General features: G+C 42.4%; 1 protein-coding gene across 2 annotated transcripts in view; it reads left to right on the forward strand.

The window, feature by feature from the left end:
* Positions 1 to 17010, forward strand: part of Lgr5 (leucine rich repeat containing G protein-coupled receptor 5) — a 133589-nt gene that overhangs the window by 89829 nt on the left and 26750 nt on the right. For both annotated transcript variants that reach the window (XM_087901940.1, XM_087901939.1), the window contains exon 5: positions 16003 to 16218. In XM_087901940.1, coding sequence (XP_087758066.1) covers positions 16003 to 16218 — 216 coding nt within the window. The remainder of the gene's footprint in view (positions 1 to 16002; positions 16219 to 17010) is intronic.

Here is a 17010-nt window from a genome sequence, read left to right on the forward strand (position 1 = left end):
CTTTCTAGTCTTGACTGATGCGGGAGATAAATGCATGCATGAGGAAAGCAAGAGAATACGGCGGGCGCTAGCCGAAAATCTTCGTAAGGAATCCATCAGTTAATAATTACATACGGTTTGCTTAATGCTTTTGACTGCGGTGACATGAGAGGAGAGGATGTGAGAGCTGAAGATGAGACCTCCGTCCTTTGATCTTGCTTTCTAATGAAAGAAAATCTGTGCTCGAGATCATTCCCGGCTTTTTATTCTAGTCAAACAAAGTAACTTCCTAGGTTTTCAGCAGCCTATAGATAAACAAGCCCACAAGGGCCCCTTTGTGGCTGGGGAGGGGCCCCCGGTGCCTTTCCAGCCCCTCCTTAATGACAGGACACTATCGCTCTGCTTTTGTTGAGCTAGCTTTACCTGAAGGGAACAAGCAGAGGGAAGCCAACTGCCTCCAGTGGGGCTGTCAGGGCATGGGGATCTCAGGGCTAAATTGAAATCGAGATAATGGCAGTGCCCAATAGGAACTCTAAACAGCTGCTAGGCAGGCTGTAGATAGAGGGATAAGGGGCTGTAACCAAAATCCCCTATTGGCTGAGAGATCACAAACAGAAGTGAACTCGCGGAGAAAGAGAAAACCATGAACCCTTTGTTCGCTTGAACTGGGTGGTGACTCGCTGATAAAGGTGTTCAGATTTTGTTTCTGACCGACTAGATATTTACTGTTCACCAGGTGTCTCCTGGCTTCTGGTTCACAAAGGAACTACTTTCTGCAGCCTTATAAATATATAAATGCGTGCTCCTTGTGAAAGGGTCAAGGGTTAATTTGCCAGGATGACATCACATCCGAAACGAAGTATCTAGACAGGTTCTCAGCCCCTGGCTCACAGTGCCTTGTGTCAACTGGATTAGGCTATGTTGGTCACAAGGTCCCTTTGCCCAGAACATGGCCAGTGTGAGAGCGGTTTGTGCTGGTGTGCGTCTTTTTCTCGCTGCTCTTGTTTGCGTTGCTTTGGTGCAACAAACAGAGTTTGTTCACAAGCAGCCCATAAGCACAGTCAACATGACCTCTATAGACCATGGTGGACCCACTGAAGGTGCCCCCTACCCTGGTTTGGAGGTCTGGGGAAGAGCGAACCCCATTCCAATTGTATTGTTATCTTGTGCTTAAAGCACTTAATTGCCTTTTTCCTGCTTGTATCAAACAGCTCCAAAATGAAAATACTACAGCAGAACTAACAGCCATCACAGCCCTTATCTGTTCCCGTGCTGATTCCAGACAGTCCACCTGGAATCCAAGGTGCTGCTTTGGTATCAATAAGAGCAGAAAGGTCCCCCTCTCTTCCACTGTGCCAATACCAGAAAGTCTCTCTACCAAGTCAGTCTTTTCTTGGGCTTGAGTCAATACTTAGATCATCACTTAGCCCCTTTGATAGATGGTAGTTTTTTCAACCTAGTCTTTTAAATCCACCCCATTTCCCCCAACACACACACACACACACACACACACACACACACACACACACACACCAGAGGGTGACTACAGAGAGGGAGGGAGGGAGAAAGAAAGAGGGGGAAAGAGAGATTTTCTTTGTTTTTTACATTTGCCCTCTAACAAGCACGCTGCTGGACCCGGCACTGTACCTTTGTACCCATGAGACTCTTCAGTGTTGGTGATATATAATCATCCAGAGGGTTCCAACACCTTGGCTGCACCCCAGAACAATGCAAACCAGAATCCCTGAGTTTGTTACTTGCTTTTTTTTGATCGCTGTGACTAATGCTTGACGGGAAGCAACCTAGTGGGAAAAGCATTTATTTGGGGTTACAGTTTGAGGGGATTGAGATACCATCCGTCATGACTAAGAGGGCTTAGTGGCATGAGTGAGAGGCATCTGGTCACACTGCCTTCACAGTCAGAATGCAAAGAGCAGACAGGAAGTTATACAACCCCAGTCCCCAACCCAGTGGCCCACTTCCTCTAGCAAGGCTCCACCCCCTAAAGGTTCTGCAACCTTCCCATGCAGTGCCATATCTAAAGACTCAGTGTTCAAACACAAGAACTGGTACCCAACATTCCCCACTCAAGCCTCAACCCAGAGGCGGGGAGCTGGTGTGGAATGTTACTTTGACTATGTTAAGATGTGTTACATTTGTTGCAGTTTATTACTTAACTATTTAAAGGTACATTACATTCCATTTATGCTGCATTTGTCTAACGACGTATCAATATATTACTGTATTACCTTGCCTGTTTAAGGCACCTGATTGGTCTAATAAAAAGCTGAATGGCCAGTAGCTAGGCAACAGAAGGATAGGTGGGGTGGAAGTGGCAGGCAGAAAGAATAGGAGGAGGAGGAATCTAGGTTCAAGAGGGGAGGAAAGAGGAGAGGGACAAGAGAATGATAGAAAAAAGAGGAAGTCTAGGGACAGGCAGGCAGGCAGCTGCCAGACAGACAGACATGGAGTAGGACATACAGAATGAAAAAAGGGTTAAAAAACCCTGAGGCAAAACATAAGTGAAAAGAAATAGGTTAATTTAAGTTATAATAGCTAGTGGGACAAGCATAGGATACGGTCAAGCATTCATAACTAATAATAAGTCTCTGTGTCATAATTTGTGAACTGGCTGGTGGCCCAAGAGAAAGCCTAATACAGGGATCCATGAATTGGTGTTTTCTGATAGCTTTGTTGAATATGTAAGCACTTATTAAAGTAGAAATTGGGAAATTGCGTGTTCTGCAGGTGATATTCCCTCGGGAGATACGACAAACCGTTCTGAATTCTTTTCAAACCTGAAAGGAAAATAACTAAGTCTATACTTTGTATTCTAATTTGAACTAGTAACATAGATAGACAATAAAAGTGAGGCACTGCCTTATATTTTATTGAAAACAGTTCACTTCTGTCTGTTAATTCTACTGGCTACCTTGAATAGATAAAAGTTAGAAAGGCCACATCTTGCCTGCCCAGATACTCAATTGTGATGTCTGGATCAGCCACATTAACAGCACCTGAGCTATGCAAAACCTCAGGGCCCAGCTCAGTCTGGCTTAATAAGAATCTTTATTTCAACAAAGCTCTAGATGGTCTGTATAACAAAATATACACGAGGACTGCAAGCATTCTAATACGCTACCAAGCGATCAACACATGTGAAAGGTTGAGAACAAGCAAGCCGACAGCTCATCGGCTCTGCCCTGCCGTCTACACTTGGCTTCTTGGAGGGAATTTAAGAAACTTGATCTCTTGCAACTGGTAACATTGCTGTGAGGACGAGACAAATTGTTCTCAAGTTTCAAGGGTTCGAATTCTCCACTTGTTCCCCGTAAACAAAAACTGCTTTGTTCCTAATGAAACGACATAGGTACGTTTGTGTTCTTTTAACTGTCTCCTGATGCTTACACATGGCTCCGCTGAAGCAAAGGGGCTAGAGGCCCACAGCACAGAACATACTCCTGCGTACCATGTGTGTTGACTTCTGACATGGCCGTGACTGCCCAGACACCGAATGGATGGATTTTTGTAATGTAATCAAACGTAACTTAATTTCCTCTCTGTATTTTTGGAAGGGAATAGAAATGTAATCAGAATTCACAGTGAGCTGTATTCCAATCAGAAACTTTTGGCATTGTAGACTTAAGAGGACTAGGGTCAGGTTACCGTCATCGGATGGTAACTCAAAACCTAACTCTCTCATGCCTCTCACCTTCATTAGTTAAGAAATCAGTCTATGAGCAATGACCGCCTCGTTTGCAATGGCCAGTAATAGATTTCAAATATCTCAGAGATACAGATGAAATATAAGCTGACCAAGGAAAATTATACATTCATATTTGTGCAAGGAGTTAAAGGATTATTTGAAATGTTGATTTTTTTTTCATTTCAAATCTTCACTAGCAAAGCTAATTGTGTAAAATATGTATCACAGAAATGATGGGCTGCCAAGAAGAAAATGAAAGAGGGGTCAAGTATTTCTTTGTTATTGTCTCTATTTTCCAATCAGCTAATATTCCTCTGCAGGAGTATATTTAAAACCCAATCTGAATGTACAATTCCTGCCTGAAGACAACCTGCCTACACATATCATTTCCAGGGCTACAAATTCTACCCCAGAACCATGTGAAACACCTGTCCATCACTTCATCCAGATGTTTCCTAATTTGTTTCAGTTTGCAGTTGTTGGAAAGGGAAAAAAAAAGACAGTGATCTAGAAGACCCAGAGAGGACAAAGAGGTGGGCCCAGCTCTGAGCAGAGTTAGGGCAAGCCTGGGACGGCGGCATCTTCTCCTATTCACGTCCATGAGTCTATTGGGTTTCAGACCCTGGATGTAGAATGGGAAGGAAGTAACAAAAGACAAGGAAGTGTAAGCCGGCCAAGGAAAAGAAGATAAAACCTGGAGGGTAATATAGAATGGAAGGAGCTAAAAATAAAGTGGTTTCAGTATTGGTGACAGTATTCGCTCCACTAAAATAGGTAGAGAAGTCACACGCTTACACAACAACAACAAAAATACTGCTTCTCCCCACTCAAAAGTGCCAATATTCTGGGACAGAGGTCGACCTGGAAGCCCTAGAGACAAGAGACTTTGTCTGTTGATCTGTCAAGGTTCGGTTCAGGGAGCCATGTGTGAGCAAATCAGTGGATTCTTACAGAAGAGAAACAGCGTTCCCCTTCTTCCCCCAGTTTAAACATGAGGGCGAAGTCGTTTTTAGCGGAAAGGTTTTTTCTACACAAAGTTTACAAGAAGAAAAGCTACAATGGGCGGGTGGGTCCTCGTGTATAGGAAATAAGGCGAGTTGGTTATTTTTAAAAGGCCATGCATGAATGATTCTCAGGCCTGATCATCTACAATTCTTGGATACATGCATACATGGCTGTTCCATCAGACAGGCAAGGGGAACGTGGGTGTTGGGAAATTAGAAGTCAATAAAACTTTTTAAAGCTAGGGAGAGCTCTCTACAAAATTGAATGGGCTAACACTTTGGGGAGGCAACCCGGGAGTAGATCAAAATGTTTTAGGATGGGGAGCATCTGTGAGGAATGAAAAGTAGCACCCAGGAAAGCAGGAGAAAATGGGGACAGGGAAGAGACAGAGATTAGAGTGCAGAACTCCCCACCATGGTGGTGAGAGAGGACAGTATTTATGTAACACTTTTGTCCCCACCCTTCTCATCCTCACCTCAGCTGCATGGGTTAGGTGCTGGGATTATCCCTTTCTTAGTGAGGAGAAAGCAAAACTGTAGACTATTGACCTTCCCAGAGTCAGGATGGAGGTATGTTTGAGAGAAGTCTAGTCTGTCAGAACCCCCAAATCTGCCCATTTCACCACACCCTCATTCTTTTTCCTCCCTCTGAGAACAACCTGCGGAGAATAGGCACTGGCAAGAGAAGGGGCGGGTTTGGTAGAAGCACACAGTTCAGCGATGTGGCTGTGAACTTTCACGCAAAGAAAGGCAAGTTGTAATGCTGCCCGGACAGACATAAGTGAATTGCAGAAGAGAAGAAGACAGTATTAAAGTATGACCTGTCCGCCTTTGTTAGGGTTTCTCTAGGCAGTTGGTTATCTGATCCTTTGTGCCTGTGAGGCAGCAATATTTTCTACTCTCCAAACGAGAAGACTCTGTGTGAGAATCTTGCCTTCAGTGCCAAGGTAGGAGTCAAGTAGACAAAGGCTAGACAAGGAAGTTCCAGATAGCGTGGGCTACATACGCAGCAGCTTATTGGAGGGGAAGGAAACCTATAAGATCAACAGAACAAATCAATGGCTGAAGCAAGATCCCTATGGAAGAGCTAAGGATCAGGACAACCTTGAAAGGCGTGTTGGGGGCCAGAATCTATGAAAGTCATGTGGGGTACATGAAGGATAATATCAGGTTTATTGCAGGATGGAAGCCCACACGAAAGTTTTAGCAGGAAGGAATCTGACAGATCTTCTTTGCTGATGGAGTCAGAGTAGATGAAGGAAACTTTTGTCAGAGTGGGGGCTGGAGGTTAAAAGAAGGAAGATGGATTTGCGACACACAGAGGATGAAGTTTCCAGTGTTTAAAGTATTCAGCAAAGAATGAAAGGTGTGGTGGCATAGGCCTTTAATCCCAGCACCTGGGAGGCAGATCTCTTGTGAGTTCGAGGACATCCTGGTCTACATAGTAAGTTCCAGGATTGCTAAGGACACATAGTGAGACCCTGTTGAAGAAGGAAGGAGAAAGATGAGGAGGAGAGAGAAGGGGACAGTATCATGAACAATCTCTAAGTTTCTAGTTTGTCCGACAGTGTAGCTGATGAGGCAGTGGCTTAGAGAAGCACCACTGATAGAGGACCGCATGAAGACAGGACAGATGAGGATTTCGGTTTGTGCTTTAGGAGAAAGAACTCAGTAGATGGCTTGATATTTGAATTCTGTACTTTGAAGGAGTTGGTGCGGTGCCTGGGTTAGTTAGGACCAACTACCATGCATTTCTTCCCCAACACTTCACGATAAGAATTTGTCTCACTACCATTTCTGAAATGTTCCATTAGTGTTAAAGCCATGCCTGCCTGGTTTCGTGCTGTATTATTGCCAGCATGAGATACACAGACAGCCGTCTGGCACCATTTATTGAAATGAACCGAAGATTCAGACTCTAAGATGTATTGTAGACTTCTGGGTTATACCTGCTCTGGATTCCCTACTTTGACTGTAATCTGTATTTACTCATCTCCTGGCTCCAAGTTCTAATCTATATGTACTCTGTTTGGGATTCCCTACTTTGTCTCTAGCCTTCATTTACTCATCACCATGACTCCAGGCATAATCCGTGTATGGCTGTTTTCCACGTGACTTACCTGGACGAAGTTGAATCCAGTGGTTTCCGCAGAGATATTAGAGTTGACCTATTTACCAGAATTAGTTTTCCCATTCAGTTAGTTAAGGACTCCCCACTTCAAGAGAAGGTATGTGGGAAGAGCCTGCTGATCGGGAGATTTGTAAAATGGGACAGGCATGGAGAAGTTTCTAAACACAAGAGATGGTCGTGAACACAAAGCCTAGAATTACTGTGGGAAAGAGGAAGGAAAAAATATTTGACTAGATCAGAGGAATAAGAGAAAGGTTTAAACAGATACAGTGGATAGAAGGCTTTGAATGAGGGGTTTAGCTTTGAAAAGAATGGTCATTTGGAAGAATATAGATTCCTACCAAGGGAATGGCATAGCGGATGATTTCAGAGAGATTAATCTGGCAGCAGCCTGCAGGATTAATTGAAGAGATAAGAGATCAAAGGCAAAAGGGCCAGCTCAGAAGCTGTGGCAGTAATGCAGGTGTGAAGAGATAAGGGACTTAGCCAGGCAGTCATCACAGAGATGAAGATAAATGGAGAGAACTCACTGAATAGTTGGCTGGAATGGGAGATCCAAAAGTAGACTCTGGGCTTCAAGTCCCGGTGGTTGGTACCTAGGAGACTGGCCTGTCCCTGACAAAAAGAGTCTTTGTTTTCTGTAGAGAAAAAATGAAACAGAAGAAGTTACTGCCCTCGTTACTTTTGCTGGAGCCACCTTCTTGTCGCAGAGTTCATTTGGTGACATTTGGTGATATCCCTAAAAATGATAGACGTAGGGAACCTTGATCTAAAAATTCTATTCGTCATTGAGGATGGGGCTCAGCTCAGCATGGAGTCGCAGCCTGTCACCAGGTGGGAGGCTTGAGCCCTGTCTTCAGCAACACTGGGAACAATGCCAGAGAAGTAGAGGCTTAGACCTTCTGGCTGCTTTCTATCCGGCTCCTGAGGCAGTAGACACAACTCTAACTCATGGCATTTCAGTGAACTTACAGACTCTCTTTCGGAAGAAAGGTGAAGAAAAGAATCATTCCTGATTCAGACAAACTCTAACGTGATGATTCTCTGCCTGGGGTTCACAGTAGTGTTACAAGGTTAGGTGGAGAAGGAAACACAGAAGCAGAAGCTTCCCATCTAAGCGATTGCAGCCTTTCTGTGAACCAGCATGCTTGTCTTTGTAGGATGTCGGAAATGTCCCATCCTGGTGGGCCATAAATTAAAAGATGAAATCCGACATTATGGTCACGCCATCCAGATATAAAATAGGAACAGCAACAGCAAAAACAAGTCTAATAACATGCAGAACTCATTTAAATCCACATCGATCTAGTAAAATTCAGATAGATAAACCTCTGTCCTGATAGCACTAGCATAGTGACCTTGTGCCAGATCAACTGCAGTCATCCATTGACTCCAGGACAAAAGGTTCAAAACAGTAAAGTTTTACTGTAGCAGAGAATGCGTGTATTCTATTGAACTGCATTTTAAAATGAGTTTAGAGCCAGGTGGTTTTTGTTTTATTAGAAAAGTAAAGAAATAATTGAGAATTCTTTCATTCCTCAGAGTTTCTCAGTGAACCAGGCAGAGCACGGTGGTTCCCTAACTATCCATGGTTTCCCAAAAATGGCCTCACAAAATGTAAAAATGTACCTACTAGACAAGAGTGCTGGGTTGTATCTTTTAAATTTAAGGGGGGGGGGCTATTCTGCAAAAGCCAGTCGTGAGAATGCCGTGCTCCATGATTCTGTTTGTTATCGAGTCCCTGCAAGCTGTAAATACAGCTGCAACTGTCTTCACACGTGGGCCCTTCTTTCTTCTCAGCCATGTTAATAATTGACACCATTATGGTCATCTTGGTGTGGAATTAGCCAAGATCAATGGCTTATCTTTTGACTAACGCTTTCTTCCTTGTGGTTAATGGCTCATCAAAGACATTCTCAAACAAAGATACAAGCTTATATGATATGTTGGCAAGGTGTCATATGGAAGATAGATAAAGGACCATTTTCAAGAATAACAGCAGCAACAGTGATCTCATGGCATCTCTAATCCCTACCATAATGTTACTTATAAATCAAGGGCTCCTTTCAGAAGACTAGAACAGATTCACAAAATGTTTCTCTTAAAGAGAGGAAATTTGAGCAGTTAATGCCTTATGCATATAAGCATTAAGATTAAAACTTCACATAGGAAGTAAAAGAGTGTTTTCGCCCTTGCTGGAAAGAAAAGATGAACATTTTGCTTGATACCATGTAGCTTTTCTACCTAGAACACAAACAATTCCAGAACTGCACTCACACTTCATTCTATTTTGTTTTTATTTTACGTAAAACAAAGCGGCATCCATGTGATCTCTGTCAACCCAGTTGTCCTGATGAGAAAGCTGAAGCACCGTAACTTTCTTGCTTCCCTTCCTAACTACACTGATGAATCACTTATCACTGATAAGTCCTATGGCTTAGTTAACAACCTGATAGCACTCCCTATTTCTCCTACACGTTGCTGTCAGAGTGGACACTCGACAGTACATCCCCATCTAAGGACTGAAGACTTATTAGAGAGGATAAGATCTTTCTTATAGGCAGATGGTCCAGAAGTCTTCTGAAAGTTAAGCTATCCAGACTCAAAGTGCTTGAAACCCACCAGGGTGAACTGGATGATCTTGACCAAGTGGGAGTGAGGAAAGGTACCACAAATCCCACAAGAGTCAGTCACTCTTGCTACCAAGCCTGAGATGCTCAATCTCTTGGGCAACTGTGGAACTCCCTAACCTCCATTCCTTTCTCTAGAAACTGGGTTATTTTTAACATATGTCCAAATGTCATGAATGATCTTCATTCAAAGTCACTTCGTTGCAAGTGACTTTGCAGAGACTCGTGTGCAAAAGGATTCTGTTCTTGCACTATGTGATATGGTTTTCCTTAGTCGAATTCCATAGTTGCCCCTTAGCATCTCTTGCTCTCTCTGATGGAAGGCTTGCTATAACCAGCAGCAATGCATGCAGCAGGACCACCAAAGGCACAGTCTGAGAGATGTATGATGGGTAAGAGAGTCTCCAGTTCTGTTCATCCACACGACAAAAACATGATGTTCACCTACAGAAAAGTGTGAAATTACAATGGATTAAGGAATTGCAAGAAAAATAGACTTCAATGGGGAGAAAAATGACACTATTCACAAATCTAAAGATTACCCTTAAATATTAAAGTTTATTGGCTTTTGAAACATTTCCACTTAATTCTCACAGTCATCCTGTGACATATTGTAATTCTGTCTTATAAATGTGAAAACTTATCCAAAGAGATATTAATCAGTATCTCAGAATCAATTTCAGAATTGATAAGGGATGGGCTCTTGACTTAAATTTGTTGGTTACTAGCTTGTTTGGTTGACTGTTGGGTAGTTGATTGTTTGGTGGTTAGCTGGTTGACTGATTGATTAGTTGGTTGGTTGGTGGTTATCTGGTTGATTGGGTGGTGGTTAGCTGGTTGGTTGGTTTGTTGGCTGGTGACCTGATTGACAAGTTGGTTGGTTTGTTGGTGACCTATTTGCCTGGTTGGTTGGTTGGTAGCCTGGTTGCCGGGTCAGTTTGTTGGTAGCCTGGTTGCTAGGCTGGTTGGTTGGTAGGTGGTCTAGTTGCCTGGTTGTCTGGTTTTTGTGATGCTAGCAATGGACCTCGGGGCCATGTGCAAGCAAGCACCTTACCACCTTAGCTTTGCTTGTTCTTCTAACTTAGCATGCCTTCCTATTTTCTATATGGCCATTATATACCTTGTTGCTGATGATAAAAGAAGTGAGAGTTAACGAAAATGGAGAGATGAGTCATCAGTTAAGAGCACTTGACTCTTCCAGTGGGCATGAGTTCAGTTCCAGACATCCACATCAGGCAGCTCACAACTGCCCGTAACTTCAGCTTCATGAAATACAACACCCCTTTCTGGCTGTCTTTTGCACTCACATTCATGTGACATTCACACGCACATACAAACACATGTTTTATTATTTTTAAATAAAATCTACACTAAACAAGACATATTAAGGAGCATAAAGTAGATTCCACTTCCCATGTGATCTCTCTTCAGATTGTATTTTAAGACCATAATGAAGAGGCTTTGTCTGAGTTTGAAGCAAAAGCAAGGCCATTACTACTGCTTGTTTTATTTTTTTTTAAATATTTATTTATTTATTATGTATACAATATTCTGCCTGTGTGTATGCCTGCAGGCCAGAAGAGGGCACCAGACCTCATTACAGATGGTTGTGAGCCACCATGTGGTTGCTGGGAATTGAACTCAGGACCTTTGGAAGAGCAGGCAATGCTCTTAACCACTGAGCCATCTCTCCAGCCCCTACTGCTTGTTTTAAATATTTCATTCTGCTGTGCATAACTGCATGTGAGTTCTGTGCTGCCTCTGTTACATTTTGCTGGATGCACAGTGCCAAGATCATTACTAAAACTTTCTCGAAAAAAGTTCTTATTACATATCTATTACATATCGATATTTGTCCTGTGCCTCTAAAATGAAGATGTTATATCCAGTGATATATCATAAACCCAATGACATAATTAAGTGTCCATGTGTACACTCATATATATGTCTATATATGTGTGTGTGTGCATGTGTGTATATATGTATGTATGTATATATGTAAATGTGGGTGTACATTAATAAAACAATATTGCTAAAATCAGAAAAACAGGGGCCAACAAGGTGACTCAGAGGGAAAAGGTGCTTGTTGCCAAGCATGATGCCTTGAATTTGATACCCAGGACCCACAGGGTGTAAAGAAAAAAAATAACTGACTCCTACAATCTGTACTTTAATCTACACATATCATGTAACACACGCTGCACCAACACACCCACACACACAAACACATATACTACACATAAATAAACAAAAACAGAAGACTGAGAAGTAAGGAGGACTTCTGCCAATCATAATTGTGAACCTTCTAGTTATCTCAGATATGAGATGTGACATTCAGCCTGTGCCTCTCAGGACAGAAATTTCCTGACAAGCTAGCACTGTTTTTAACTGACTTTCGCCGAAACAGAATCTGCGGTTACCTCTTCTTGTCCTCTGAATGTTTTAGTAGTCAAAAGACAAAACCACACTATCCATGCTCAGATAATAAGAGTGTTTTAACCTTCTCAGGGTGCTTTATATTTGCAAAGTCCTCTTATGCTACGTCCATTTTCATCAAGCAACCCTATGAGAGAAGCTAGCCCCCATTTGACAGATGCTAAAGGTGAGGTCTGCTAACTCATCCCTGGCTGCATAGTTACAATCATGGCTTGGATCTCATCAGGAATTCACGGAGTTTAAGCTGCCTGCACACCATCCACTTTGTGACTTACATGAAATAGGAAAACAATGAAAAAAATAACGAAGCACTCTGAAGGTGGAGCTGTGTCATGTGGTTGTTTTTGTTATTCCTCATAGCAAATATATATATATACACATATGTGTTTTATAAGGTTTATTTTGTGTGTGTATGTCAGCATGAGTATATGTGTACATGTCTGCAGGTATGTGTGCCTCTGTGACCACGGAGGGCGTCAGAAGGGGACTTTGGATTCATTGGCTCTGCAGTTATAGAGCAGGTCTTTGCAGGACGAGCACATTGTCATGTGGACGCTGGGTTCTGGACTCTGGTCCTCATCATGACCTTCCAGCAAGAGTCTTAACCACTGACCTATTCATCATCCCCAATTTTCTTTCTTGCACTCAACAGTGACATTTTCCTTATATGTCTCTGCTTAAATGTTGCACTTTTCCAGCATCTAGATAAAAAAAAAAAAAAAACTGTCCACTTGCCCCAAGAGACCAGATTGGCACAGTGTGGCCCCACTGCTGACTCACTGAGTAGGCATAACTTGTGCCCCACCAGTCTTAAACTTGTTCTGTAAGGACCATCTGTGAAGTGAGTAGATAATTAATTCCATACTCTAGTTTAGCCTTGGGGTAGTTTAAAATTAAATCAGATATCAAGAAAAGAGCAAAATGATGGTTATCAGGGACCTGGAGGTTGATGGCAAGCACGGGGAAAGGCTGGGTAAAAGACAAAGGGCCTTGGCGCGAGTAAGTTATGGCGACCTAGTCTACTGCATGGTGACTACAATTAATGATAATGTATGCTTGAAAATTGCTACGGAATTACATCCTAAATGTGCTTACCACAAAAGAAAAGGAAATATGGAAAGAAATATGTTAATAAGTTTTCTTTAATCACTTTACATTATATACTTGTAATAAAACATTACAATGACCCCTGTAAATATATACAATTTTTATTTGTCTATTATACTTTAATAATGCAGGAAAGGGAAAACTAAATCAAACAATACCCTGGAGTATAAAACAATAAACTCTTACCTGGATTAAGCTGGAATTACTGAGGCCAGGCAGATACGAATTCTGAAGCACTACATTTAGGAATGTTGTTTAGGGGAAATTTCCTTTTCTACATATCTTATTTGTATATATTGATTTATAAAATAATGGGTTTATTATGACACTTTCATGCATGCGTAGAAAGTACCTCTGTCATCTCCATGCTACTACCCAATGACACTCGTTTATGGGGAGTTTCTTAGAGGATGGGACAGTGTCATAGAATGGCACCCCAGCTCTGTGCGTAGGACCCCTAAAATCGATGTCAAGAGTTAGTGGATCTGGGGGTTTTCATTAATATTGAGAATGTGAAGACACTGAGTATTCGGACTTGTTCATTTCAGACAGAAAACTGTATAATGACGTGACCAGATTCTAGTCTTCCTGGGAGGGGAAAAATGCTTCTCAGAAGATCTCTGCACCCAAGGGATGTATTCATATACATTCATATATACGTATATGAATTCATCCATATATAGTGGGTGTATTCACATAGGGAACTGACATCAGGCCACTCCTTGCTGGTCACAACTTCAAATATCCAAGAAGAAAAGCCCATGATTCCATTGCTGAGAAACCCTTTCCTACGATTCCCCAACATTGCACTGCACTCTGAGGTTTGGTATTTTTCAAGGCTCTTAGAAGCTACTTGCAATGCCAATGCCTACGCAACAAGGATGATACGCTTACCAAGACAAAGAGGCCCATGCTGTGTTGAGGGGTACAATGGAAGCGCTACAGTTAGGACATTAGTTACACGCGGTATAAACAAGGGCTTTGCTTCTAGACAGATGGAGCTGATTACCTCCTCATCCTTGACAAGATCATACCATACCCTGTTGTGGAATATTAGTTTGAGATGTGTTACATTGTTTATGCTGTGGATCATTTCTTGCAACAATGCAAAGACGTGTCGCATTCTTTCATGTTGCATTTGTTTAACTCTGTGAAGCTGTGTCACTTTGCCTGTCTAAAACACCTGATTGGTCCAATAAAGACCTGAATATCCAATAGTGAGGCAGGAGAAAGGAGAGGCAGAGCTGGTGGGCAGAGAGAATAAATGAAAGAAAAAGAGAAAAGAGAGAGATCAAGAAGCAAGAAGGATAAGAAGGACACGGGGCGGGGGGGCAGTCATGGTGTAAGGGGAAAGTAAGATATACCGAACAGAGAAAGATAAAAGCCCAGAGGCAAAAGGTAAATGGGAATGACTTAAGTTTTTTTTTTTTTTAAAAAAAAAAAAAGCTGGCTAGAAATAAGCCAAGCTAAGGCCAGGCATTCATAAATAATAATAATAAAACTCTGTGTGTGATTTATTTGGGAGCTGGGTGGCGGACCCCCAAGGAGTAAAAAAGCCAAAACAGTACCCTATGATGGGCACATCGCTGAAGAAAGACAGTGATGAATTCTCAAGCATTTCCAGTTCATTTGTGGACAGAGCCCTGCCGTGTTGGGAGACCTTGCTTCCGCTCTTACAATCGTGGCTGGTCTACTAGAAAAGCGAGGGAGTATTAGCAAAGACAGCCAATTCCTACATTTATTCCAAGTGACCTTACCTCAATTATTACTGAAACTTGGCTCGAGGCCCATCAGGGGTCACTTGCTCCCATTCGTGGGATAGGAGTAGGAACTGGGGGGGGGGGGGGGGTGACTAGAATGATGTATGTGGCCAAAAGTGAGGAAGCTGCCTTCCAGAGAGATTAGCTTTCTACCGGAGAGGGCTTTCTCTATTTCTGAACTCATTAAATTTGGTTTGCAGGGGATTCTTTTTTTTCTTTTTTGCGATTCTCATGTTCTTCCTGCATTTGTTTAGTCTTAAATGCTTCCAAAACATTTTTTTTAATCTTATCACGATTTTCTAGTCCTTCATAAAATGCTAGTCTTCAGGTTTTGTTTAACTGCAAGCAAATGCAAGTCTTTAAAGAATGAATGAGGACTGTTTTGGAAGCATAACCGATTGTTAGTAGTTCCCCTGTTCATGAACCCCTCTCTCTCTCTCTCTCTCTCTCTCTCTCTCACACACACACACACACACACACACACACACACACACACACACAAATACCTCAAAACACTAGACCACTTTAATTACAGCTACCGTTTATCTTGAATTATGACAAAATAATTGTACTTTGCTCCTGCTGGCTCAGAGGCAACAGCAGCTTATTAATCTGACCTATTTTTAGAACTCTTTCCCCATTTAAAAAAGAAAAGAAAGTGGAAAAAGGAAACAAGAGTTAGGTAGCCGCTAATTTTATTATTCGTTTTAAAATGTCAGAAAAACAAGTATCTGCCCAAGGCCAGTGGTTAGGTTAAGCCAGACAGCCAGCAGTTTTGACGCTCTTCCCAGAGGCATAGCTAACAAGTCTTTCAAACGTAACTGATTCTCTTCGAACCCTGAAGCAATCTTTTCCTAGCGTTTAGGAACAAACTAGGCGATTACTGCTTAGTATGTTCCAAACAGTCTGGGATCACAAAGTCGTTCATTTGGCTTGGGGTGGGAACGAGGTGAGAGAATGTCTGCCTTGTAAGTGTCCGAACCGGATGAAATTTTACACCTCAGAGAAGCCCTTCCATGCGTGAAAGCAGACTGCCCGCAAGCTGGATGAGAGCAAGAGCACCTTAAGGAAGGCTTAAGGATCTAACCAGAATGGAGAGCATTGATCAAAAGCGGGAACTGGTCCAGTTTGTCTGGGGTCTGCAGCTCCCCAGACTGCTTCGCTGTGGCTGAGTGCTCCCAAGGTCTTCCGGTGAAGGCCGTGTTCTGCCTGGCTTCGCTGTTTCCCATTCTGGCTTGCTTTCTTCCAGACGTCTGGATGCCAACCACATCAGCTACGTGCCACCCAACTGTTTCAGCGGCCTGCACTCCCTGAGGCACCTGTGGCTCGATGACAACGCACTGACGGAAGTCCCCGTCCAGGCTTTCAGAAGTTTGTCGGCGCTGCAAGCCATGACCTTGGCCCTGAACAAAATACACCACATACCAGACCTGGCCTTTGGAAACCTGTCCAGTCTGGTAGTGCTGTGAGTTTTTATTGATTTTGCTCTCTGTTTTGACAGTTTCTAAATTCCCTCTGAGATCTTAAAGTGTTGGACCTCAGAATTTGAATGAAGGCGTTTTAAGGTGGAAAAAACTGAGACCCTCTCTTGAGACCCTGCCTAAAATGACTTATGAATTTTTCGTGTGAATGACTTACAACATTAGTCAAACACCCTACTAGTGATAAACATTGCTGGGCGTGCAGAGATTAAACAGCACCTCTACTTTAGTGGAATCCATTGTGCATTTTCAAAGAAATCATCACAAAGATAATGAAAAAAATTTTATTGAAAGATAATTTGGTTATTAACTATATATAATATATATGCATATATATATTATATATATTAATAGGATTTTTTTTGCAATTCTAGGGGTGGAACCAGGCATCACAAATGCTACCTAAACAAGTATTAATACTTGATCAGTGAACAGCACTTGCTGTCTTGACAAGTACTTTTTTGTTGTTGTTGTTAAAAAAAGATGACAGATCATTCCCAAACTGGGGATATATCCCAGTGGCAGGGTGTCTAGCATCAACCAACACCTGGGTTTGAGCCCTAATACTCATGAAAAACAGGAGAAAAGAAAGGGAGGTTAAAGGGAGAGAAGAAAGAGAGGAACATTAGCTTTTTTTCCTCTTTGAGATCCAGATTTCTTCGGGTTTGGTTTTGATTTTTGAAACCTGGGTTTCAGGTAGAGCTGTGGAGGATGACCTGACAATCCCGATCCTCCTGCCTACACACACACACACACACACACACACACACACGTGT

The sequence above is a fragment of the Myodes glareolus genome, chromosome 26 (genome assembly GCF_982192425.1).
Source record: "Myodes glareolus chromosome 26, mMyoGla1.1, whole genome shotgun sequence".
In the NCBI taxonomy this organism is placed as follows: domain Eukaryota; kingdom Metazoa; phylum Chordata; class Mammalia; order Rodentia; family Cricetidae; genus Myodes; species Myodes glareolus.